Source organism: Delphinus delphis, chromosome 6 (genome assembly GCF_949987515.2).
Source record: "Delphinus delphis chromosome 6, mDelDel1.2, whole genome shotgun sequence".
Classification (NCBI taxonomy): domain Eukaryota; kingdom Metazoa; phylum Chordata; class Mammalia; order Artiodactyla; family Delphinidae; genus Delphinus; species Delphinus delphis.
Genome location: NC_082688.1, coordinates 81,650,058 through 81,677,100, shown reverse-complemented (window position 1 = coordinate 81,677,100; position 27,043 = coordinate 81,650,058). Strand labels below are relative to the sequence as shown.

Here is a 27,043-nt window from a genome sequence, read left to right as displayed (position 1 = left end):
TATTCGAACCAACTCCAGAGTCCCTGAATTTGTTCCAGATGTTGAAGGGCAGAGGCTGAATTGTAGGACCTGAGATTTTCAAAATATAAATCCTAGAAAGTGCTATAGTGATTCAGATGGTAGACCTTCTAGACTAGTATTTTGATGGGATGAATGTTATGGCAACGCCCGGCTGTTCGCCTTGACATCTGCCTCAGAGGTTGGACATCATCATTCATTCATTCAGCCAGACAGGCAGAGAGTCGATCTTTTATCAATAATTAGCTCTGGGGATAGAAAGCTGAACAAGATATATAGGCTCATTCCCTCATAAATCTTGTCATCTATAACTAGATCAACATTTTGGGGGGAAATTATTTATCTTTTCAGCCTCTTCCAACCCTGTGAAGAAGCATTCCTTAGTGTCAGTGATGCTGGATCAATATGAGACAACAGTAGGGGTATATATGATGGTGGAAGAAAATGGGTAGAAAATTTCAGACTTGAAAAGTGCTGCCTCCTGATTTTTCTGCTACCTGCTCGCATCCCCTCTCTGATAAGGGGTCTGTTGGTGAGCATATCATTAGTACCTTGTATTGGTTTCTTCCATGATCACATCCTAGCAAATGGCAAGATGCTTAGTGACTTTTTTCTGTATGGCTTAGCAATAGCATATATGAAAAGAATTCCAGCTGTTGGTCTTTTGTAGATTCAGAGTGAGTCCACATTGAGATGAGGCTGTTGAGGGTGAGCAACAGTTATGTCCAAAGCAAGGCCGGGGATGGTCCCCTCACCCGAGCAGCTCTGGCAACCCCTGGCGCCCTGTGCTTGAGGAAACACAGAGGAGGGAAGAATACACCCAGGGTGAGGGCACTCAAAACTGTTTCATATGAGGAACAGTTAAAAGAACTGGGGATTTTTATTTTAGAGAAGACTCAGAAACACCGTAAGCTCTGTCTTCAAATGGTGGAAGGGCTCTCCATGTGGGAGAAGCATTAGATCATCCTGGAGCCTCAGGTCTTGGAACAAGGATGGCTGGGTGATAGGACTTCCTACAGTCAGGGTATTCAAAGGTGGCCGCCTGGGGAGCCACCTCTGAGCCTTACTGCTTGATCCCTTAGGAGGAATGCAAGTCCTAATTTGTATCCTATCCGATGAGCCCAGATTCCTATTGAAGCCAGCCTAGGGCATGGCGAGCAGATATGCTGACCAGGTAGAAGAGAAAATGACAGCTCTCATTTGGGTCTGCTTCTGTGATCCTCCTTTCCTCTGTTTGCCTTCGGTCAGATGATTTTATTCCCCCAAATTCAAATATTTGGAGTCTCTATTAAAATATATATATTTAATAATATATGAAATAGTTAACAATACATGGAATAAAAATACATGCATTTAATGATATATATAATATACATTATTATTATATATAATATATATATTATATACATGATAGAATTGCTTGTATTGTCATGTGGGAACAACCTGAATGATGATTAAAAAAGAATAGTTGAGTAAATTCTAATGTATTATATGAACCATTATGCAGTCATTATGGACAATGAGTTAGATCTGTATCTACTGCCCTAGATGAATGGGCAGGCTAGAGAGTTAAATGAGAAAAGCAAGAGAAACATATTCCATACATAGTATGATCTTGTTTTATGAGAATAAATTATATTTTAAACATTACGTATGTAATCATGTTGGCATATAGTTTGTGTGAGGATGGCAAAAGTGGGGACGCATAGAGATGAAGTGGTTGTTAACAGTAGTTGGAGAGTTTTGGGTGAGGTGGGGACCTGAGGGACAGAAGTGGCAGGAATAGAGACAAAGTGAAGGAAAGTGAGAGGGGACAGCTCATCCATCTGTCTGTCTATCAATATCCATCTATCTACCTATCATCTATCTATTATTGTCTATCTAGCTTCATTGGTTGTGCTTAAACAAGTCTTAATTTTGAGGACTTTAATAAAAGAAAGAAGAAAGAAAGAAGAAAGAAAGAAAGAAAGGAAGAAAGAAAGAAAGGAAGGAAGGAAGAAAGAAAGAAGAAAATGTCTTTCACTTTTATGCTATTTTCCTTTTTTTTACTCTGTTGCTCTTATAAAAACTGTCTCAACGTTTCTATTAAGGACACTCAAGAGGTTTTATAATAAAAAAAAAACTATTAGTTTTCATTCTTTTGAGATGATGATTTAAACAGTTGAAAGAAATCTGGGGAATGTATAAAGATAAAATATTTTGAATCAAAATTGAGTTTCTAGATATCGTGAAAGATGAATGACTTAAGAATCATTTGTATTTTTCTTCATTGTTTCTTTACTGTATAAGAGGTGTCCATTTTCTCCTAGTGCTCCAGAAAAATGTTCCCTTTCTTAAATCTAGGGAACACAGGGTCAGGTTAGGAGCACCCAACTCAGTTAAAAAATTTGCTAGTTTCTGGTGGGAAAGTGAAGCATTGAGTGGAGGGTTCTGACGTGTGTGTGTGTGTGTGTGTGTGTGTGTGTGTGTGTTTTTGTTTTTTTTTTTTGCGGTACGCGGGCCTCCCACTGCTGTGGCCTCTCCCGTTGCGGAGCACAGGCTCCGGACGCGCAGGCTCAGCGGCCATGGCCCACGGGTCCAGCCGCTCTGCAGCATGTGGGATCTTCCCGGACCGGGGCACAAACCCTTGTCCCCTGCATCAGCAGGCGGACTCTCAACCACTGCGCCACCAGGGAAGCCCCTGTATGGGTATTTTTAATCAGTTTTTCCCTGCTGAAATATCCAGTAAGATGCTGCTATGTTTTTCTGGGATTTGGATACTTTCTTTCAAACTATTTTAGATAATTGTTTTCCATATTAAATTATCCTCATTATACATTCATTTTTGATGCCAGTAGTTCTTTCTACATAAAGGATTTGTTTGTATCCAGAATAGCCCCAGATGTTGTAGAATTGGCTGGTGATTTAACCCCTGCTGATTATGAAAGAAGATTTGAGACAGAATAGGGTGCTGTTTCATATTCACATTTGGATGTAGTCTCAGAGCTGATCCCAAGCAGCATACTGATACAGAGACGAATAATGAGTGGGTGTGTCAGATCGATAGAAATAATAATACTAACCATTCGTATTTCTTTGATTTTAAGATGCTCGTTTTATATACTAACTGAAATCTGAATGCATCTTACTGCACTTGTGTGCATTTATTAGGTTAATATTGCAAGTCAACAGTGGTCTTATAATTAAAAGAAATCCTGTAGAATCCCCTTGGCTGGCTATTGAGTTCTGGAAGTTTTAATGCAATTAGAACATTCCAGAATCAATGAACCTCAACCAGAATTTCAGCCTGCATAATGCTATCCTGATTTAGACAAAGCAGGAAGTTATAAAAGTGTTTCTTTTCATGCAAGCAACTGCCTCATTGATAGATAACACTAAAATGATCCTAAAATTATACGAAGTAGGATCGGTGCATGGCGACTCCATTTTTAAAATCCTGATTTTAGGTCAACGGCACCATCACTTTGGGAAAACTAGTCAAGTGCATTGACATTTTTCCACCTCCCAGGCTAAAAAAATATTTCACTAGGCCAAAAACCTGAGTGGTACTTACGAACAGTTTATCTGTCAGAAGAGAGTGGGAAGAATGGAAGAGAAAATGTTATTTGAACCTGTGACCTGGAGAGAAGGAAAGAGCCATGACATGGGAAGCCGTGCTGACTGACTAGATTGCCTGTATCCTGAGTTTGCTTTAGGTGTCTTGTCAAGCATTTCCATTGAGTTTTGTTGTCACTGTTGCTTCGTTTTCTTGGGCGTAATATCTGTTCTTTCAGAAAATCCCCCTGCCCCTCCCCCCAGGCTAGGCTGGAAGGCTTCATGGCTGACTCTCCTGTGTGTGTTTGAGTCCATGGTCTTTTGCTGCTTTTCTCATGCTTTTTCTTTATGACGTTTCAGCTCATCCACCATACACCATGTGCTTTAGAGTGAAATTCTACCCACACGAACCCTTGAAGATTAAAGAAGAGCTCACCAGGTATTTTTTTGTTTGTTTGTATGTTTAACGTGCCCCTTGAAACAGCCAGGGCCTCTGAGTTTTACTCTTGTCTAGAGCGGAGTGTCTCCACCAAGCAGGCGCTCAGCTCAGCATTTGGCTTGGAATGTTTCTCTTACACTTAATTGTCTTGGGACTTTTCAAACCGTTGTCATTGGGAGTGTAATTAACTGCACAAAAAAGCAGTGGGTTTAAGGAGGAGGTGCTCTCTGAAAACACCTGACAGTGGGATGCTAAAAATAAATAGAAGATGACTGCGTTTAGGATATGGGCAAATTCATAGCTAGTGCAGCCCCTGGGACCTGTCCTTTGGATCTAAGCTTTTCTGAAGGGAAAAGATCCCTTGACAGAATGATGAACTGTTTTGTCATCCCACATTCCGCTTGCTAAATGACCGACCACGGAGCCGGCTTCCTTCTCCTTGTAGACTCTTCTCAGCCCAACTCTCTGCATTTTCTGGTTCTCAGGCCAGGGCCACGTGCAAATAGTCCACCTTCTGGGTGTTTGGCTTCCGTGATCAGCCTTGGCCAATGCCACTGAGCAGGGTCCCAAGAGGGCCAACTCAGTGGATGGAGACGAGCCCATGTGTGCTTAGCTCTTAATGAGCCTCTGATCTGGTGACCGAAAAAAGTCATTGTGTCTAGTCCTCTCTCAGCATAATCTGCGTGGGTCCGAAGGCAGCAGAGAAGCCAAGGCAGTTGACTCTGATCATCATGTGCAGAGTCACGTGCTGGGTTCTAGGGTACTGTGCTCTCTCGTTATCCACGAGGGTCTGGTAAAGCTCCACCAGGGTGACACAAGGTGATGTTGGAAGGGAGCCATTCTCTGTTAGTAATTTGTGCACGGCTGTTGGCGGAGGTTTGTGCTTGGGGGCGGGGCAGGGTATGCGTGGGAAAGGAGATGATGGACATTGTAAGTAGTGGTTGGTGTTTTGCAATCTGGCCTGCTTTTAAATTAAGGTAAAATGCACGTAACATAAATTTTTTTTCACCGTTTCAGAGTGTACAGTTCTGGAGCATTAAGTACATTGACAATGTAAGGCAACCATCACCATTATCTAGTTCCAGAACATTTCTTATCACCCCAAAACGAAAGCCTGTACCCATTAGCAGTCACTACCCACTCTCCCATCCCCCAGACCCTGGAAACCACTCATCTACTTTCTATCTCTATGGATTTACCCGTTTTGGACATTTCATATAAATGGAATCAAAGGGTATGTGGCTTCGGCCTGCTTTGGGCTTGAAAAATTTATTCATTTATTTGTTCAGTACTTCCTCAGTTCCTGCTGTCTGCAAGGGCTATATGAACCACCTAAATAAATAAATAAAGATATTTGTCCTACCCTCTGGGTGCTAACACTGTAATTAGGAAGATCAAATCAGATACTAATGCCAGGCATTATTTCATCAGGGGCCAATATAGCTCACTTTTGTCACTTGTTTTCTTTAAGACCTGGACCAGAGGATAAAAATTGAATATGTGTCACAATATAAATTAAGGATGGGTCTTTTGTTGGTGATGTTGAGAAAAGTCCCATTTGAAAGTAAAAGGGTACAAAGTTTTAGTTAAATCCCTCTCAATTAAATTTGCTAGCCCTTCCCTGCATTTGTCTGAATAACTAAGGTATGAATTGTGCGACATTGCAAACATTTTTATGTCTCCAAAGGAAATTAAGGCAATACAGGTAGAAATGGGTTTTTCTGAGTCAACACAGTCCTTAGAATTCAAAAGGGATCTACAAACTGTGGAATGACTCAGGTACTTATGATTTAAACCCTATCTTGAAAGAATTTAGTTTTTATTGTTTGATGTTATTTTATCATAAGATTAATCTGAAATTTAAGAATTTAATAAATGAGAAGCTAAGATCACATTCATGACCAGGCTAAGGGGTAAAGAAACATTGAGAAAAAAGCGGTTTTAAAAGAGCAAAACAACAAAAATACTCACCAAAAAGGATATTTTTTTAATCCTTCTTTTATCTCTCCATTTACACAGTCACCTTACAATCCTTTAGATTTCTGAGGCATTTGTAAATACCATATACAATTGAATGTAATAAAAGCATGTTGGTTTTAAATTTTTTAGTAAGAACCGCCTTTCAATTCATGTTAGATAGAGAAGCGTATCACTAATGGGGGCATAATAATGTATGCCCCAGATCCTCCTGTGTTTTTGTTGCTTAATTCTTTCATGCAGGGAGGGGTGAGACTGAAGGAAAATGCATTATTCTTATTATTTTGGTGGCTATTATATTAAAAAATGAGTATCTGAACCTGCAGCCATTTGCAAGGCTCAGTGGATTATGTGGAATCCGTAATAATCCATGATTATCTCTAGAGTTCACTAATGTGAGCAAGGACCCAAACTCAGCTGTTGTGAAAGCGGATTTTCTTTTCTCAGGAAGCTTTTGTCAAGCTCAGTTTCTGAGTTATGGGATCAGAACCCAAACATCTCATTCGTCAGTAAATATTTATTTGAAACGATTTTCCACTACTAAACTCACCAAAACGTGGACAGGAGTGCCTTTTGTTCAATGCATACATGCAGCACGTAGAAAAGAAACTTGATGGCATTTAGCCAGGTAGTTTACATTCTTTAAGAAAGGAAAGATTTCATCATCTCAAGTATTTGTGTGACCTTGGTATTGTGAATGATCTAGGGCCATGGTCCTCAAAGTCACATCCCTGGATTAACAGCAACAGCATCACTTGGGAACTTGGCCCCTGCCCCAGACCTGGGATGGGGCCCTGCAATCTGTATTTTCACAAGCCCTCCAGGTAATTTTAAAGCATGTCAAATTTTAAGAACCATTACTCTAAGGCAATTGGATTTTCAAAAGTATTACTCTAAGGCAATTGGATTTTCAAAAGTATTAGTTTCTTTAGGCAGATATTAGAGTGTACAATTCAGTGGGTTTCGTATGTTCTTTCGTATGCCACCATCACCGTGATCTCCTTCCAGAACATTTTCATCACTGCAGTAGGAAACCTAGTACGCAAGCAGTCTCTCCCCATTCCCCACTCCCCCCAGCCCCTGGCAGCTACTAAGCTATGTTTTTGTCTCTGTAGGTTTGTCTATTCTGAAATTGTATACAAATGGAATCATATAATATGTGGCCTTTTATATCTGACTTTTCACTTAGCTTAATCTTTTCAAGGTTCTTCCATGTTGTAGCATGCATCAGTAGGTACTTCCTTCCTTTTATGGCTGAATCATATTCCATTGTATGGATATACCACTTTCTTTTATCCTTTTATCAGTTGATGGGCATTTGTTTTAGCTATTATGAAGAATGCTGCTATGAGCATTCCTGTACACATTTTTGTGAGGACCTAGATTCTGATTTAATTGGGTCTAGGGTAGGGTCCATGTTGGTATTGTTTAAAAGCTCCCCCAGGTGATTCTAACATGCAGTCCCTCTGAGAACCTCTGGTTTAGAACCTTATTACTCAAGTGTGGTCCATGGGCCTGCAGCTCAGCTTTACTGGGGCGCTTATTAGAAATATGGACTCTTGAGCCCCACCCAGACCTACTGAACCAGAATCCATATTCTAACAGCATCTCTGGGTAATTCACGAGCTCACTAAAGTGTGAGAGACACCAGTTTAGGGAGATACTCTGGGTCCTTGATGGCCAGTGTAATACTGGTCCCTTGACAAAATGTACACTAACTCCAGATAAGAAATTTATTAGGGACTACCTTTATGTCCTGCACACAATTCCATACAAAGTTGGGGACAGAGAGTGTCATTTGAACCTCCATCGTGTGTCCAGTGCCTAGCACTGTCATAGCATAAAGCGGGTGTGAGATAAAGATTCATCAAGTGGAAGCACCAGGGAGCCACTGAACCCTTCAGTGCATCTGTGTGTCCGGGGATGGCGAGCTCCAGCGCTCGGGGAGGCGGGCGGGCGCTGCCGGCACCTGAGTGATCTGAGTACCTCAGTTACGCTCTCTGAGCGGGGTTGTGCATGAGGCTGCTCACAGGCTGAGTAAAGATCAGATTATTTGAGCCCTGGAGGTAGTGACTGGGGCCGATTGGGTGGTACTCCTCACCTGGCCTCAAGAACCTGGAAAGAAGAAAAAAAGGTTGGTCTCTGCGACTTAAACTTCAAAATAAACAGAAAGAATCTTCACACACCTATAAAGTTAGTCAGAAACAATAGACCCCAGGCCTGAGCCTTCAGTGAAAGAATCAGTCAGGCAAAGACATAGGAGGAGATCTGAAGAGGGCGTGATCAGCGTAGAGGAACAGAGGGGACAGTGACAAGATGAGCCTGAGCCAGGGGTGGTAAACTGACACCGCCCCCCCCCACCGCCCCCGCCCCGCCATCCCCAGCTGAATCAGGCCCAGGCGTATTTTTCATTTGACACTCCAGTGTTTTCAAAAACAGAGTTTGCTGCAACATTTAAAATTCAAAGGATTTCACTTCTAAACCCGTCGCCAGCAACCCATCAGCACAGCGGCTGACCCCTTCGCGGGAGCCAGCACCCTCTGTTCTGCTTCCCGACCCCCTCACCCCAGCCTGTTTCACTCAGTAACAGGTTTGTCTGGCCCTGAGGCCATCTGTTTGCCATCCCTGGAGAAGCGGAGAGGACACTAAACAGATGACCGTTTGTGCTGTGAATAAGTTGGCTTTCTGGCCTCGTAACCAAGTCTTTTTGAGATTGATTAACATGAGTCTGTCTGTGCCCCAGACTAGTCTCTGTAGACTGAGTCCGATTCCTGAGTCCTCATTCCACAGAGAGCTCGGGCAGCCTGTAGCTGAGGTGCTGGTGGTGGTAACAGTGGCTGTGGTTGTCCTTGTGTGGGACTTTCTGCCAGGGACGGTGGCTGCTGGGCCCTGTGGCTCTCCTCCATCCTTCCTATATCTCTTTGGAAAGGGCCAGCCACACAGATCTGGAAGCTGCCGCAGACACTTCAGGTTTTCTGAACTCTGAGGGCTCCTCCCAGTTTTCCTCTGCTTGCCCTCTGAGGGGCTTGGGTAGGGCTCTGGTGACCCAGGTGCATGAAGCATGAGCAATCCTTCCACTTCTTCCAGGCCTCAGCCAAAACTTAGGGCGACTCTTTCTCCTTTTGCATTGCAGGTATCTTTTGTACCTGCAAGTTAAAAGAGATATTTTCCACGGTCGACTGCTCTGCTCCTTTTCAGATGCTGCCTACCTGGGTGCCTGTATCGTCCAAGGTAAGTGTGGCCATGGCTGCCCATCCCCACCATTGTACTGGACAGTAGAGCTTTGGCTGTTCAGAGACTCCCTCCTCCCCAGCCTCTGCCCATCCAGCCCGTGTCATGGTTTGAGGCCAGGCAGGGCTGGGTACTTAACAATGGACCCCCGCCTCCCCTTCCCTCCCAAGCCTCTGGGGTCCTGGTGGAAGGCTGGGCTGCAGTGGCCACAGGGGCCTCTGCAAGAACGGAGGTCCTCAAGGCCCCGAGGTAGAGCTCAGACTCTCTGTTTCAAAGGGGCTGGAATGCTTGACTTTGTAAGAAGCTTTGAAGGGATATGGGGTGTTCTGTGCTCTGAGCTCCAACCACCAAGTGTGGTGCATGATGGGTATATTGAGCGGGGAATCTATGTCCAGGAAGGTAGGTGTCAAAGGGGTGTCCTTTCAAACCTTTGGAGTGAAATATCAAAGCATTTATACATATGTATTCACACGAGTAGTACTTGTATATACGTGCACTGTAGCTAATGCTTCAGCTTTTCTCGTCACGCAGTGTGAGGAGAGCGTCAGGCTCACAGCCTGTCATTCTACAGTTTGAGCCTGAATTCCCATTTCCTGGTTATTTCACCATAGATAAATGACTTAAACTCTTTAAGCTTCGGATGTCTTCATATATTGAATGAGGTGGTCCTACTTGTGTGACAATTTCATGAGACTTATTCTCAGGGTTGAACAAGCCCCAGAGGGTGGGGCATTGGGAAGCAGCAAGCATATAGGACCCAGGGTAAGCTTCTGGATGTTTCGACCTGTAAGAAAAAAGTGTTTGAGAGAAGGCTGTCTCCAGAGCCCAAGGCAGAGCATCGTCATGGGGACGGGCCCAGGACCCAAGTGAAGAACGACTCAGAAGTTCTGTTCCCCTGGGTCAGCTGGGAGGCAGCTGGCAGCAGGGCCTGCTTGGAGGGACTCAGGTGTTCCAGCCATTTGTAGCATGGATGCTGATGACACGTTTATGAGAGAAGGGGAGGGTGGAGAGGGGAACTAGGAGAAGAGAGGAGGGATGGAGGGGAGAAGGAAGGAAGCAGGTGAGGACAACGCGAGAGAGAGAGAGAGGCTACCAAGTGAGCATGTCACCCTTATAAAGGATCTGAAATAAGGAAGGAGCTTATGATGGGGTCATAAGCGGATCATGACAATCGTCTGTCTGATCACAATTCCAACCTTCATTCACAGCTTAAGAGAGACACCCATCATTCTCCTGGGGGTTTCACTGTCACTCACCACTGTCCCCATGGGATGCTGTGTGCTGTGAAATCGTTCCTAGGACCCTGTTTCCAGGTGTGTGTGCCCTCTGAGAATTCTGAAGTCTATCTGTGTTGCTTTTCCCCATCCTCTGGGAGCGACCTAGTGCCACTCAGCAGATTTTAGCAGTGGTGTTAAAAAACCCTTGGAGATACTCAAGTTTAAAGTTAGAATGACAGTGATAGCCTGATGGGAAATAGTCCTTCCATCTGCCCCAAGGTGGAGTGTGTGCTTCTGAAAGCTGCCTCTCTTATATAGAGCTAAGGAATGTTCAAACCCCAAAGTTCTTCTTCCCTGTGAAGACTGCACGTTCCCAGTTAGGGTGCACTGTCTTCCATGAGGGAAAAGCAAATCGATACTAATCCAAGCAACAGACTGGTGTATGAGGATTTCAGGAAGCATTTAGGCATTAGTGAATCGTGGTCAGTTGTCCAAGGACAAGCTCAATATGGATCTGTAATGGGAAAACTCTCCATCCTGTTTTATGTTTGAAATAAAGCCACAAAGCCTCCATCCAGATGATCAGGGCCCTATTTTATCCCTCGTTGCTATTATCACTGACCATACTCACAGATGCTGTCGAGAGAGTAGAGTTGGAAGTGAACTGACAGACCTCAAGAAAACCTTTCAGCTCTAAAACGCAGCAGTGTCCATGGACCATTTGTAGCAAATCCAGTAAAAGCTGGATTCGTCAAGTTCTCTGATGCTCGGGGTGGTATTACAGCAGCTCTAGGGATCATTACAAATGCAGATAAACATCTGCTTTGTCAGAACTGCTTATGCTTACAGAGAGCGATAGGGAATGTGAAGTAAATGATTAGAAAGCGGAGGACATGTGACTTCTTACTGGCCTCTTGTTTGCTAACACTCTTTGAAGGAGCATGTTTTAAGCTTCAGAACATTCTGAGTGTATAAAACAGGCAGCCACCCAGAGTTTTGCCACCGTACACACTGAATACGATGAGCATATTCAATACACGCTTTGCATTGTCTTCATAATACCAATTGCAAAACAAACACACGAAGCCCTAGGAATCTATTTATGTTCTTTCTTGATACAAATATCTTTCCTGTTCCTTCTACAAAACAGCAATATGGCAGGATTACTGTTCTTATCTCCTCTGCCTGGTGTGTCCAATCCCTGTGGGTCTGTGGCTCCGTCTTGATATTCAGAACTCCGTTCAGATGTCACTTCCTCTGAGAAGTCTTCCTGGACTACTAAAGTAGCCTCTCTCTGCACATCATTCTTTCTCATGCCCCTGTTCCGTTGTCTTTTTTTTTTTTTCCCCTTTTTTTTGCGGTACACGGGCCTCTCACTGTTGTGGCCTCTCCCGTTGCGGAGCACAGGCTCCAGACGCCCGGGCTCAGCGGCCATGGCTCAGGGCCTAGCCGCTCCGCGGCATGTGGGATCTTCCCGGACCGGGCCACGAACCCATGTCCCCTGCATCGGCAGGCGGACTCTCAACCGCTGCGCCACCAGGGAAGCCCTGTTCTGTTGTCTTTTAAGCACTTATATTTGAAATTACCTTGTTGAGTTGTTTGGGGGCTTATTATGCATTGCCCCTTATGTAGGATCTAAATTCCATGGAAGTGGAACTCTGGAGGCCTTTTTCACTGTAGTACCCCCATGTCTGTCACACAGTAAGTTCTCCACTAAATATGTTAAGTGAACTAGGGCACTTGCCTAAATTGCACCAATGTATGCTTTATTTCTATACTTGGGAAAGAGTGGTTGTTTCACTACCTCATCCATGTATTTGTCATGTGTTCTCTCAACATTTATTGAAGAGCTCCTAGGTGGCAGGCCACTGCAATGTGAAGTCCCTGTGGGGGGAAGGGGACAGACAAGTAAACAGGAAGCTGTGATGATGTGTTAATGTCTAAACAGAGGGACACACAGGGTCCCTGCTCTGACCCCAGGAGGGCCCCCCACTCAGCAAGGGTAGTCAGGGAAGGTTCCCAAAGGAGTTGACCCTGGGGCTGTCACGTCCTGTATCTCAAGTTCTTTTGGAGTGAGTCCTCTCCAAACCAGGGGAAATGCCATTGTCATACTTGCCCTTTGTACTTACCATCACCTGATCACACTCATCCTTTTGCTTCAACTCTTTGGATTTTGCTGACAATTAAATTCTCTTTAATTTTAATTTAATGTCATCTTAATTTAAATTCTCGCGAGCCATCCCATGTACTGTATGTTATTTGTTGTAACTTTACCCTCATCGTCACATGTGGGAGAGAGAACCACAGGCTCCTTACCCAACTCCTCTATGGAAAACAAAATTTGAAGTTAGAAGTCCTTAATCATTTATAAACGGCCTTTTGCTTCAGGTAAAGTCAGAGTTAAAGACAAGCTTTAAGGAACAAGAAAGCTGGGCGTGTGATGGGGGAAACGTCGACATTTACCTTGTCAGCAACCCTGTGCAGTTTCCATGGCATTTCTTCTCTAGTTCGCTGGCATTTGCCAGGCTACTTATTTGCTATGTTTAGCAGTCCAAGGCCATTGTACTTCACAAGTTTTCCTGGAAAGAGAAATGCCCACCCAAAACGAGACAAGATATGATCAAATTAATCAGTTTCCCCTCTATGGCTGATGGCATTTTGGGTCTTATTTGGGTCTTCCTCCTGTGGTATATATTTTAAGTTGTTTTCAGAACTCTGTAATTTGAGCTCTATTAAGAAGCTTTAAAGAGCTTTGCTTTCCTCCCAGTTTTATCCTTTTACAGTCATTACAGATTCAACAACGAAGAGACAGTAGATACAAATTACTGAGTTGGATGTGATTTTGCAGATGTGCTTAAGGCATATTGATTTCTATCTACTTCAAAGTCATGTTGGTGATCAAGTTTCTCAGTACCATTTTCCCACCATCTTTAATCTACTTTCCTGGGCCATTTCTGCCTGAAATACTTGCCCCTTCTGGCTCATTTTCCTTAGCAAGCTTGTGGAATCAGGACAAAGTATTCCCACTGCAAGAGCATCACCTTTGCTGCTTCAGGCTCTGCTCGATGCATATTCTAGGTCCATCTTCTCATAGACCCTCTGGGTGCTCAGAGATGTGCAGGCATTTCTTTTTACCCTTAAAGACCCTCTGGACGTACCCTATATTAGAACCTGGCAACAACTTTAATCTGGGATGCTTAACCGTACTTCGATACACACTCTTTAATTTGAAGAGCAGTCCATTTATTTTAATGTACAATCCTCTTGGGTACCTTTATGTTGTGATATTTCATTGACTGAGCCACACCTGCACAAATCTCAGAGCTAGCAGCTCCAGCCAGGGAATTCCTCGACTCAGAAAATTAACTGTGAAAGGAAACTTGAGGAACACCCAGTGGTTTCCAGCTAGAGGTGGTAACACCTCCTATTGTGGGGAGCATTTGGAAACATTGGGAGGCATTTTTGGTGGTCATAATATCTGGATGTGCCACCAGCATTTAGTACCTGAAGGGTAGGGGTGCTAAATGTCTTACCATGCCTTGGAAGGTCTGAAACAATAAAGAATTGTTTATTTGCCCAAATGCCAATAGTGCCCCTTTGAGAAACAATGATTTAAACTCCTTTATTGTGTAGATGAAGAAAATGAGACCCAGAGAGTTCAGCAAGTGCCCAAGCACACACAGCTAAATCTGAACTAGAATATGACCTTCTAGACACTCAGGCTGTGGTCTTTCCATGGACACAAACACATTTCGTTGGGTGAGCTTGTTCCATGATCTTCTTTTGGGTGGTGGGAGCCACTCCGTGTACACCCTGCTCTTGTTTTTTGTTTTTTTTTTTTAACATCTTTATTGGAGTATAATTGCTTTACAATGTTGTGTTAGTTTCTGCTGTATAACAAAGTGAATCAGCTATACGTACACATATATCCCCATATCCCCTCCCTCTTGCATCTCCCTCCCACCCTCCCTATCCCACCCCACTAGGTGGTCACAAAGCACCGAGCTGTGCTATGCAGCTGCTTCCCACTAGCTATCTATTTTACATTTGGTAGTGTATATATGTCAGTGATACTCTCTCACTTCGTCCCAGCTTACCCTTCCCCCTCCCCGTGTCCTCAAGTCCATTCTCTACATCTGCGTCTTTATTCTTGTCCTGTCTCTAGACTCTTCAGAACCCTTTTTTTTTTTTAACTTCCATATATATGTGTTAGCATACGGTATTTGTTTTTCTTCTTCTGACTTACATTCTCTATGACAGACTCAAGGTCCATCCACCTCACTAAAAATAACTCAATTTTGTTTCTTTTTATAGCTCAGTAATATTCCATTGTATATATGTGCCACATCTTCTTTATCCATTCATCTGTCGATGGACACTTAGGTTGCTTCCATCTCCTGGCTATTGTAAATAGAGCTTCAATGAACATTTTGGTACATGACTCTTTTTGAATTATGGTTTTCTCAGGGTTTATGCCCAGTAGTGTGATTGCTGGGTCGTACGGTAGTTCTATTTTTAGTTTTTTAAGGAATCTCCATACTGTTCTCCATAGTGTCTGTATCAATTTACATTCCCAAAACAGTGCAAGAGGGTTCCCTTTCTCCACACCCTCTCCAGCATTTACTGTTTGTAGATTTTTTGATGATCGCCATTCTGACCAGTGTGAGGTGACACCTCGTTGTAGTTTTGATTTACATTTCACTAATGATTAGTGATATTGAGCATCCTTTCGTGTGTTTGTTGGCAATCTGTATATCTTCTTTGGAGAAATGTCTAATTAAGTCTTTTGCCCATTTTTGGATTGGTTTGTTTGCTTTTTTGATATTGAGTTTCATGAGCTGCTTGTATATTAGGAGATTAATCCTTTGTCAGTTGCTTTGTTTGCAAATATTTTCTCCCATTCTGAGGGTTGTCTTTTTGTCTTGTTTATGGTTTCCTTTGCTGTGCAAAAACTTTTAAGTTTCATTAGGTCCCATTTGTTTATTTTTGTTTTTATTTCCATTTCTGTAGGCGGTGGGTCAAGAAGGATCTTGCTGTGATTTATGTCGAAGAGTCTTCTGCCTATGTTTTCCTCTAAGAGTTTTTTTTTTTTTAATTTAATTTAATTTATTTTTTTATACAGCAGGTTCTTATTAGTCATCAGTTTTATACACATTAGTGTATACCTCTAAGATTTTATAGTGTCTGGCCTTACATTTAGCTCTTTAATTCATTTTGAGCTTATTTTTGTGTATGCTGTTAGGAAGTGTTCTAATTTCATTCTTTTACATGAAGCTGTCCAGTTTTCCCAGCACCACTTATTGTAGAGGCTGTTTGTTCTCCATTGTATATTCTTGTCTCCTTTGTCAGAGATAAGGTGACCATATGTGCGTGGGTTTATCTCTGGGCTTTCTATCCTGTTCCATTGATCTATATTTCTGTTTTTGTACCAGTACCATACTTTCTTGATTACTGTAACTTTGTAGTATAGCCTGTATTCAGGGAGTCTGATTCCTCAGCTCCAATTTTTCCCCTCAAGATTGCTTTGGCTATTTGGGGTCTTTTGTGTTTCCATACAAATTGTGAAAAATTTTTATCTAGTTCTGTGAAAAATGCCATTGGTAGTTTGATAGGGATTGCACTGAATCTGCAGATTGCTTTGGGTAGTATAGTCATTTTCACAGTGTTGATTCTTCCAATCCAAGAACATGGTCTATCTCTCCATCTGTTTGTATCATCTTTAATTTCTTTCATCACTGTCTTACAGTTTTCTGCATACAGCTCTTTTGTCTCCTTAGGTAGGTTTATTCCTAGATATTTTATTCTTTTTGTTGCAATGGTAAATGGGAGTGTTTCCTTAATTTCTCTTTCATATTTTTCATCATTAATGTATAGGAATGCAAGAGATTTCTGTGCATTAATTTTGTATCCTGCTACTTTACCAAATTCATTGATTAGCTCTAGTAGTTTTCTGGTAGCATCTTTAGGATTCTCTATGTATAGTATCATGTCATCTGCAAACAGTGACGGTTTTATGTCTTCTTTTCTGATTTGGATTCCTTTTATTTGTTTTCTTCTCTGATTGCTGTGACTAAAACTTCCAAAACAATGTTGAATAATAGTGGTGAGAGTGAGCAACCTTGTCTTGTTCCTGATCTTAGTGGAAATGGTTTCAGTTTCACCATTGAGAATGATGTTTGCTGTGGGTTTATCACATATGGCCTTTATTATGTTGAGGTAAGTTCCCTCTGTGCCTACTTTCTGGAGAGTTTTTATCATAAATAGGTGTTGAATTCTGTCGATAGCTTTTCCTGCATGTATTGAGATTATCATATGGTTTTTATCCTTCAACTTCTTAATATGGTGTATCACATTGATTGATTTGTGTATATTGAAGAATCCTTGCATTCATGGGATAAACCCCACTTGATCATGGTGTATGATCCTTTTAATTTGCTGTTGGATTGTGTTTGCTAGTATTTTGTTGAGGATTTTTGCATCTGTGTTCATCAGTGATATTGGCCTGGAGTTTTCTTTCCTTGTGACATCTTTGTCTGGTTTTGGTATCAGGGTGATGGTGGCCTCATAGAATGAGTTTGGGAGTGTTCCTCCCTCTGCTATATTTTGGAAGAGTTAGAGAAGGATAGGTGTTAGCTCTTCTCTAAATATCTGATAGAATTCGCCTGTGAAGATATCTGGTCCTGGGCTTTTGTCTGTTGGAAGATTTTTAATCACAGTTTCAATTTCAGTGCTTGTGATTGGTCTGTTTATATTTTATATTTCTTCCTGGTTCAGTCTCAGAAGATTGTGCTTTTCAAAGGATTTGTCCATTTCTTACAGGTTGTCCATTTTATTGGCTTGTAGTAATGTCTCATGATCCTTTGTAGTTCTGCAGTATCAGTTGTCACTTCTCCTTTTTCATTTCTAATTCTGTTGATTTGCGTCTTCTCCCTTTTTTTCTTGATGAGTCTGGCTGATGATTTATCAATTTTGTTTATCTTCTTAAAGAACCAGCTTTTAGTTTTATTGATCTTTGCTATTGTTTCCTTCATTTCTTTTTCATTTATTTCTGATCTGATCTTTATGATTTCTTTCCTTCTGCTCACTTTGGGGTTTTTTTTGTTCTTCTTTCTGTAATTGCTTTATGTGTAAGGCTAGGTTGTTTATTTGAGATGTTTCTTGAGGTAGGATTGTATTGGTATAAACTTCCCTCTTAGAACTGCTTTTGCTGCATCACATAGGTTTTGGGCCATCGTGTTTTCATTGTCATTTGTTTCTAGGTATTTTTTCATTTCCTATTTGACTTCTTCAGTGATTTCTTGGTTATTTAGTATTTAGTGCTTACGCTCCATGTGTTTGTATTTTTTACAGTTTTTTTTCCTGTAATTGATATCTAGTCTCATAGTGTTGTGGTTGGAAAAGATACTTGATACGGTTTCAATTTTCTTAAATTTACCAAGGCTTGATTTGTGACCCAAGATATGATCTATCCTGGAGAATATGCCATGAACACTTGAGAAGAAAGTGTATTCTGTTGTTTTTGGATGGAATGTCCTATAAATATCAAGTAAGTCCATCTTGTTTAATGTATCATTTAAAGCCTGTGTTTCCTTATTTATTTTCATTTTGGATGATCTGTTCATTGGTGAAAGTGGGGTGTTAAAGTCCCCTACTATGATTGTGTTATTGTCTATTTCCCCTTTTATGGCTGTTAGCATTTGCCTTATGTATTGATGTGCTCCTATGTTGAGTGCATAAATATTTACGATTGTTATATCTTCTTCTTGGATTGATCCCTTGACCATTATGTAGTGTCCTTCTTTGTCTCTTGTAATAGTCTTTATTTTAAAGTCTATTTTGTCTAATATGAGAATTGCTACTCCAGCTTTCTTTTGATTTCCGTTTGCATTGAATATCTATTTCCATTCCCTCACTTTCAGTCTTTATGTGTCCCTAGGTCTGAAGTGGGTCTCTTGTAGACAGCATATATACGGGTCTTGTTTTTGTATCCATTCAGACAGACATAGATCTTTTGGTTGGAACATTTAATCCATTTATATTTAAGGTAATTATCAATATGTATGTTCCTATTACCATTTTCTTAATTGTTTTTGGTTTGTTATTGTAGGTCTTTTCCTTCTCTTGTAGGTCTTTCCTTCTCTTCTTCTAGAGAAGTTCCTTTAGCATTTGTTGTAAAGCTGGTTTGGTGGTGCTGAATTCTCTTAGCTTTTTCTTGTCTTTAAAGGTTTTAATTTCTCCATCAAATCTGAATGAGATCCTTGCTGGGTAGAGTAATCTTGGTTGCAGGTTTTTCTCCTTCATCACTTTAAATATGTCCTGCCAGTCCCTTCTGGCTTGCAGAGTTTCTGCTGAAACATCAGCTGTTAACCTTATGGGGATTCCCTTGTATGTTATTTGTTGTTTTTCCCTTTTAATATTTTTATATTAAAAATATAATATAATTTATATTATATAAATTATATAATATTTAATTTTATAACATAAATAGTATAAAAGCTGATTTTAGTATTTTTTCTTTGAATTCAATTTTTGATAGTTTGATTAATATGTGTCTTGGCATGTTTCTCCTTAGATTTATCCTGTATGGAGCTCTCTGTGTTTCCTGGACTTGATTGACTATTTCCTTTCCCATATTAGGGAAGTTTTCAACTATAATCTCTTCAAATACTTTCTCAGTCCCTTTGTTTTTCTCTTCTTCTTCTGGGACACCTATAATTCGAATTTTTGTGCATTTAATGTTGTCCCAGGGGTCTCTGAGACTGTCCTCAATTCTTTTCATTCTTTATTCTGCTCTGCGGTAGTTATTTCCACTATTTTATTTTCCAGATCACTTATCCATTCTTCTGCCTCAGTTTTTCTGCTATTGATTCCTTCTAGACAATTTTTAATTTCATTTATTGTGCTGTTCGTCATTGTTTATTTGCTCTTTAGTTCTTCTAGATCCTTGTTAAACATTTCTTGTATTTTCTCTATTCTGTTTCCAAGATTTTGGATCATCGTTACTATCATTACTCTGAATTCTTTTTCAGGTAGACTACCTATTACCTCTTCATTTGTTTGGTCTGGTGGGTTTTTACTTTGCTTCTTCATCTGCTGTGTATTTCTCTGTGTTCTCTTAACTTACTGTGCTTGGGGTCTCCTTTTCACAGACTGCAGGTTCGTAGTTCCCGTTGTTTTTGGTGTGTGCCCCCAGTGGGTAAGGTTGGTTCAGTGGGTTGTATAGGCTTCCTGGTGGAGGGGACTAGTGCCTGTGTTCTGGTGGGTGAGGCTGGATCTTGTCTTTCTGGTGGGCAGGACCATTTCCGGTGGTGTGTTTTGGGGTGTCTGTGAACTTAGTATGATTTTAGGCAGCCTCTCTGCTAATGGGTGGGGTTGTGTTCCTGTCTTGCTAGTTGTCTGGCATGTCCAGCACTGGAGCTTGCTGTTCGTGAGTGGAGCTGGGACTTAGTGTTGAGATGGAGGTCTCTAGGAGAGTTCTTGCCGATTGATGTTATGGGTAGCTGGGAGGTCTCTGGTGAACCAATGTCCTGAACTTGGCTCTCCCACCTCAGAGGCTCAGGACTGACACCCAGCCACAGCACGAAGACCCTGTTAGCCACACAGCCAAAGCAACCCAAACGTTTATCTTTCTGGCTTGACAGAAGTTGCCGTATTGCTTCTAGTGTTGGAAGGTCTCCGGAAGAGGCAGGGGTGGGCTGTGGTTCAGTGCGGGGACAAGGACACTGCTCTTGTTGTTTTTAACCTTGCTTTTTCTCTTTATTTTTTCTGGTTACAGCTGAGCTCGGTGACTATGATCCTGACGAGCATCCTGAGAATTACATCAGTGAGTTTGAGATTTTCCCCAAGCAGTCACAGAAGCTGGAAAGAAAAATAGTGGAAATTCATAAAAATGAACTCAGGTAATAGGGGTAGACATTTGTAGAAATGATAGAGGTGAGACAGTGTTCTTATTGCAGGGAATGTGCAAATCATGTTGTGAAGAATATTTGTAATGTATGGGTAGACTCTTTCAGGTGGCAGGTCAGTATTTCTGGGCACTGTCAAGGTCCTCCATCAGTGACAATCTCAATAATGTGGGGTCCCCTGTGTGGCTGTTTATGAACCATCAGCAGTTATTAGAGTCATATATTTTCTTCTGGGTTTTAACAACCCTGGGTTTCTGGACATGAAATCTAGGATAAATAAGTAATCCTTTCTATTTTGAATTTTGCATTGCCTCTTCCCTTCTTGTGGCCATTGTTGAAAGCTTTGACTCCAAGTAGAGTAGAATCCATTGACAAGGTTTCCTTTGCTGAGCTGCTTTCAAGATGACAGATTCAGCATCTGCTTCTCTTTTCCTTGTCTGTGATGCTCCAGGACGATTGATAACTACAGAGGAGTACGAGTAGCGAAATCACATACAGTATTTATTCACTGTGGACCAGACACTGTTCTCAGTACTTGTGCATACTGACTCATTTAATCTTCGCAACAACTTAGGAGATAGGTGCCATGGTTGTTCCCATTTTACAGATGACGGAACTGAGGCACAGAGTGATTAAGCATTTTACCCAGGATCACACAGCTAGCAAGTGGCAGAGGCTGGATTTGAATCTAGGCAGCCTGGCTCTAGAGTCTGTGCCCTGGAGCATTGTGATGCTTCTGTTCTGCATAGGCTACCAGGAAGGAAATGAAGCATGAACAGGAATCATCACCAATTTGGAATCCAGGGAACTCAGGTATCCTAATCTGTAGCTAGAATATAGATCCCTGCAAATCACAGAAAATTCATTTTGATAATCATAGCAAGCCTGGGCTGTGCTGTGACAAGTATGGATGAAGAACTGTGCATGCTGAGATGCTTCCGTCTTCTGCACTTCTGGTAATTATAAAAAAAAAACCAAGAAACCCCCCATAGTGTCACTGGATTATGAATCCTGGAACAAATGACTGCCCCCTTGAGAGGGAGTGCTGAGATCCCTGCTTTATGCCGGCACTCCCCCTGCTGGTAATTCTGAGAAGAGTGTACATGTGGGCATTAAAGGTGGCAGCATAGTTCAGCTTTAAAAAGATGACCTTTGGGGCTTCCCTGGTGGCGCAGTGGCTGAGAGTCCGCCTGCTGATGCAGGGGACACGGGTTCGTACCCCGGTCTGGGAAGATCCCATACGCCGCGGAGCGGCTAGGCCCGTGAGCCATGGCCCCTGAGCCTGCACGTCCAGAGCCTGTGCTCCGCAACGGAAGAGGCCACAACAGTGAGAGGCCTGTGTACCGCAAAAAATTTAAAAAGATGACCCTTGTCCTTAAGAGGTAAAGATGATTAGACATCAAAAATTGCACGGATTTCAGAAAGCAACATACCATCTCTATGGGTAATTTTAGGGTATTGTCTCCCAATGAAAGCTTTGTTGAAAATATGACAGTCTGCCTACTTTTTTTACAATTTGGGAACAAACATGCTAGAGGTAAAAGTAAAGTTCAGTGCTTCAGTTGAGGGCTTGTGGACCAGCAGCGTCTGAGCAGCACAGGGTGAGACCCTCTGGATGAAGCAGTCACATCCACTGTGCAGATTGGTCGGGAAAGGGGATTGAACGGTCTGCTGTGACCAGAATTTGCAGGGTCTCAAATGCTCAGAACATATGACAATAGACATTATATATATATATATATATATATATATATATATATATATATAAATTTATTCATTTATTTAATTTTTGGCTGCATTGGGTCTTTGTTTCTGTGCGCCGGCTTTCTCTAGTTGTGGCGAGCGGGGGCTACTCTTTGTTGCGGTACATGGGCTTCTCATTGCGGTGACTTCTCTTGTTGCGGAGCACAGGCTCTAGGTGCGCAGGCTTCAGTAGTTGTGGCACACGGGCTTCAGTAGTTGCAGCTCGTGGGCTCTAGAGCACAGGCTCAGTAGTTGTGGCTCACAGGCTTAGTTGCTCTGCGGCATGTGGGATCTTCCCGGACCAGGGCTTGAACCCGTGTCCCCTGCATTGGCAGGTGGATTCTTAACCACTGCGCCACCAGAGAAGCCCGATAATAAACGTTTATTGAGCTCTTACTGGATGCCAAGCACTGTGCTAAGAGCCTTACATGCATCGCCCCACTCAGTCCTGCCAAACTCTACGAGGTTTGTGCTATTGTTGTTGTTCCCTGTCTGAGGTGAAGAAAGCACAGCCTGGAGTGGCTGAAAGACTTCCACTGTTAGTAGCAGAGTCAGGACTTGAACCTTGCTCTTACCTGACACTCATACCCATGCTCTTATCCCCTGTGCTGAGCAGCCATAAGGCAACCTGGTAGTCACATTGATGTTCCACAGTGATCGTGATGGCGATGGCCCAGAGGGTGGAGACTGTGGCAGGAGGATCAGTTAGAGCTGTCATCCAGGCAAGACATGCTGGGGACCTGAACAAGAAAACTGAAAGAAGAGGATTTTGAGAGACGTTGCAGGAAGACTTGGTGACCCACTGGATTTCATGAGCAAATGAGTGGAGCCAAGAAGATTCCAGATTGTTTTTTTATAATAAGAAAGCTGTAGATTGGACCTTGTGCCAGCATCTGAATCTGTTGACAACCCTGAAAGTAGTCTTCATGCATCTAGAGAATAGACAGGGTCAACAGTCAGCTATGGTTTGTAGACCTTGGAAGTAAACTCCATGGCTTGGCCAAAGCTGCTTTCCTGTTGCCCAATACATTTGTAACACCCAGAAAGCCCTTGTGAAGAAGTCAAAGTTGTATGTCTGGAGGATGAAACAGCCAGATATCCTGTGATATTGAAAAGAGACATTCAGAGGGTATTTTCCTATGTGTTTTTGCTCCTTTTTCTCCTTAAGTAGTCATGTGTTTCCTTCTGCATCAATGCAGCAGAGAGAGAGTTCAGGTTTGGATGGAACGATAAGAAGAGCAGGCAAGCTGACAGTGCAGAAGAGAAGGGGCTTTCTATCAATAGAATCGGTTGGAAACCTGCTACAGAGACTGAGGTTGCCCTGGGGGATCAGCGAGCCCTTTGCACACAGGTCATGAAAGTATCAATCTTCCTGTGTGGGAATTGGACCTCTGGTTGGATTGCTCTGCAAACCTGACAGTTCCAGGAAGGAGTCATAGGTGGAAGAGACCCATATAGGCTGCACCAAGGTGTTACCATCTTACTCTCCAAGGTTATCACAGCACTCATGACCCTCCCACACAGCAAAGGGACAATGCGTGATCAATGATCTGTTGTTATGGAAACTTCCTGAATGGTTTCCAGTTGGCCTTTGTTGGGGTTTGAGCCTGCTCCCCCCTCCCCCGCCCAAATAACCTCTTGCTCCCTACCCGGTTTCTGACCCAGTCAAGGAAGAAAACAAAAGAGATGCCAATAGAGACACTCAGACATTAGCAGACATGACCATGATTTGCCTGATAAACAGGATTAGCTCTGTGGGTTCACAATCTTCTCCAGCCTTTTTACTTGATTAGGATCCTTTTTCTCCTGTGCTCTCTGTGGAAGGTACTAAAGCTGTGATTCTTGGGAGAAAATGAATCAGGGCGGAAGAACTTCCCTCCTTAGGAGGCTACACAGTGCTTGAAGGTGGACCCAAGATGGATTGATAGACAGGCATTAATAAGGGAGTTCTTTAGGGGGGAGAGAGAGAGAGAGACTCTGGAATTTTGAGGTGCTTGAAAATATAAGGCCAAGGTTTTAGTAAGAGTTTGCATGGACTAAGTGCTTAGACTCCTTTAGATGTTGAAGAGATTTGTGAGTGAAGATTGAAGTTCGTGGCTAGGGCAGCTTTGCTTCTTCAGATGTGCCACGTCATTGACTGACAGTGGGGGAGAAGACATAGTTTTGCAAATATAATATAGTTATTGATCATCTCTGTACCAGTCAAGGTAACTAGATTTTCCTGAGGAAACAACTCCAAAAGCTCACAAGAAAGGTTTGTTTGTTTGTTCACTTATTTATTTACTTCTTGCTCTGCTGTATACTCACCAGAGGTCAGCTGGGGGCTGTGCTAGTCATTGTCACTTGAGTCAGTCACAGACTCGAGTTTGCCAGGAAAAAGAGAGCTGTGAAAGGTCCTGCTTCAGCTTGGAAGTGATACATATCGCTTCTGCTTTACCACTGTGGCCAGAACTAGCCACATGGTCCCACCCAACCGCAAGGAAGTACAGTTCTATCAGGTGTCCAGAAGGTGCAGACTGGAAACAGCTGGCAGACAGCTCTTAATGGCCTTCACAATCTCATTGACTAATAGAGTTTTTGTTTTCATAGACTTTATTTCTTAGAAGAGTTTTAGGTTCACACCAGAATTGAGTGGAAGGTATATAGATTTCCCCTATAGTCTCTGCCCCAACACATGTACAACCTTCCCCAAATCATCATCCATCCCCCACCAGCGTGGAACATTTATTATAATTGATGAACCTACATCGATACCTTAGGGTTTGCTCTTGATGTTGTTTATTCTATGGGTTTAGACAATAGTATAATGATATGTATATCCACCATTATAGTATCATACAGAATGCTTTCACTGCCCTAAACACCTTCTGTGCTCTGCCTTATTCATCCCTCCCTCCTCCCTAACCTCTGGCAATTGCTGATCTGTTGCCTGTCTCCATAGTTTTGCCTTTTCCAGAATGTCATACAGTTGGGACCATACAATATGTAGCCTTTTCAAATTAGCTTTTTTCACTAAGCAATATGCATTTAAGATTCCTGCTCGTCTTTTATTGATAGCTCATTTCTTCCTATTGCTGAATAATATATTCCGTTGTATGTACCACAGTTTATTTATCCATTCACCTACCGAAGGACATATGGTTGCTTTCAAGTCTTGGCAGTTATGAGTAAAATTGGTATAATCATCCATGGACAGGCTTTTGTGTGGACGTAAATTTTCATCTCCTTTGGGTAAATATCAAGGAGCATCATTGCTGGATTGTATGGCAAGAGTATATTCAATTTTGTAAGAAACTGACAAACTGTCTTCCAAAGTGGCTGTACCATTTTGCATTCCCACCAGCAATGTATGAGAGTTCCTGTTGCTCCACATCTTTACCAGCATGTGGTGTTTTCAGTGTTCTGGATTCCGGCCATTCCAATAGGTATATAGCTAATAGAATTTTATTTAGAAAGATTTTATAAAGGCATCTTTGGGCCTCTTAACACCCTGTGAACTGGAGAATGTAGATATGTATCTATATGATTCACAGTTTTGAATACATGTCTATGCTAAAACTCACTGAGGCTGAGTAATTCTTCTAGATCAGGTGTAGTTAATAAATTTGTTTGGCTTTCTGGGCTGTATGGTCTCTATTGCAGCCACTCAGCTCTGCTTTTGTAGGTGACATAGACAATACATAAATGAGTGGGCTGTGATTCACTAAAACTTTATTGACAAAACAGATGGTGGACTGGATTTGATTCATGGGTTCTAGTTTGCTGACCTTTGTTTTAAACATCTAGTAGAGCAGGTCTAGAATCAATTTCTGCTTCACTATCCTGACTCTACAGATAATTTTAAGACAAAAGATCCATATTTGTTTTTAAAACTATGTATAAGAAATAATCTCATAATTTATAGATTTTATTTGAGTTTGGTATGCAGAAATGAGATCCTAGCAATGGGACTGCTTAGTAATAGGTTATTCCTCCTTCTAGAGCCCTCTGGTGGCTGGAGGAAGCCATTACAACAACCCCCAGGGGACGTGACAGTTGTTATTTTTGACTCTTGGTTTCTGTTTTCCACAGCTTTAATCATGACCATCTGGGTTAAGAGGGAATACCCATACCATTAGTCCTGGGGGGTCCTCAGAGGGGGTTGAAGATCAAGAATAAGATTGATTTCACTATCAGGAACCATGATAGGTTTCTCTGGAGGTTTTCCTGCAGTTTCTACTCAGCTAGTTCATCAGGTTTCTCATTAGAAGCAAAGACCTTTGGATTAGCTTCAGTAACAGGTCATCAGCTTTTAAATATTCAGAAAACTCAATTGGCGGTGAAGCAGTTTGATGAAGTATATTCCTTGCCCTTAAAGAGCAGAAAAATTATCGGATTAGCCACCCCCATAATGATCTAATGCAGTATGGTTTGTGCTGGAAGTAATAATGACACTGAGTGTATTTTAAAGAGTCAGCATCTCTTTTTATTTCTCAAAGCTCACAATCTCTGTAAATCATGTGCCATGGCTTCCTGGCAAGGATTTATAGTTTCAAAAATGTCTAGCTTTCTAAGACTTCCCTGGTGGTGCAGAGGTTAAGAATCCGCCTGCCAGTGCAGGGGACACAGGTTCGACCCTGGTCCGGAAGATCCCACATGCCGCAGAGCAACTGAGCCCGTGTACCACAGCTACTGAGCCTGTGCTCTAGAGCTCACGAGCCACAACTACTGAGCCCGTGAGCCACAATTACTAAGCCTGCACACCTAGAGCCCGTGCTCCACAACAAGAGAAGCCGCCGCAATGAGAGGCCCGCGCACTGCAACAAACAGTAGCCCCTGCTCACCGCAACTAGAGAAAGCCTGCGTGCAGCAGTGAAGACCCAACGCTGCCAAAAATAAATAAATAAAAATTAATTAATTAATTAAAAAAAATAACAGTCCTTGGACTACACTCTCACCCAGATGTAGGTTCTTTGGCCAAATAATAGTTTTGGAAAATG

The 27,043-nt window shown here is 42.2% G+C and overlaps 1 protein-coding gene across 4 annotated transcripts in view; it reads left to right on the top strand.

Annotated features, from left to right (window-relative positions):
* FRMD3 (FERM domain containing 3) overlaps positions 1-27,043 on the top strand; it is a 375,309-nt gene that overhangs the window by 260,696 nt on the left and 87,570 nt on the right. For all 4 annotated transcript variants that reach the window (XM_060014936.1, XM_060014937.1, XM_060014935.1 and 1 more), the window contains 3 exons: positions 3,913-3,991; positions 9,102-9,199; positions 20,192-20,315. In XM_060014936.1, coding sequence (XP_059870919.1) covers positions 3,913-3,991; positions 9,102-9,199; positions 20,192-20,315 — 301 coding nt within the window. The remainder of the gene's footprint in view (positions 1-3,912; positions 3,992-9,101; positions 9,200-20,191; positions 20,316-27,043) is intronic.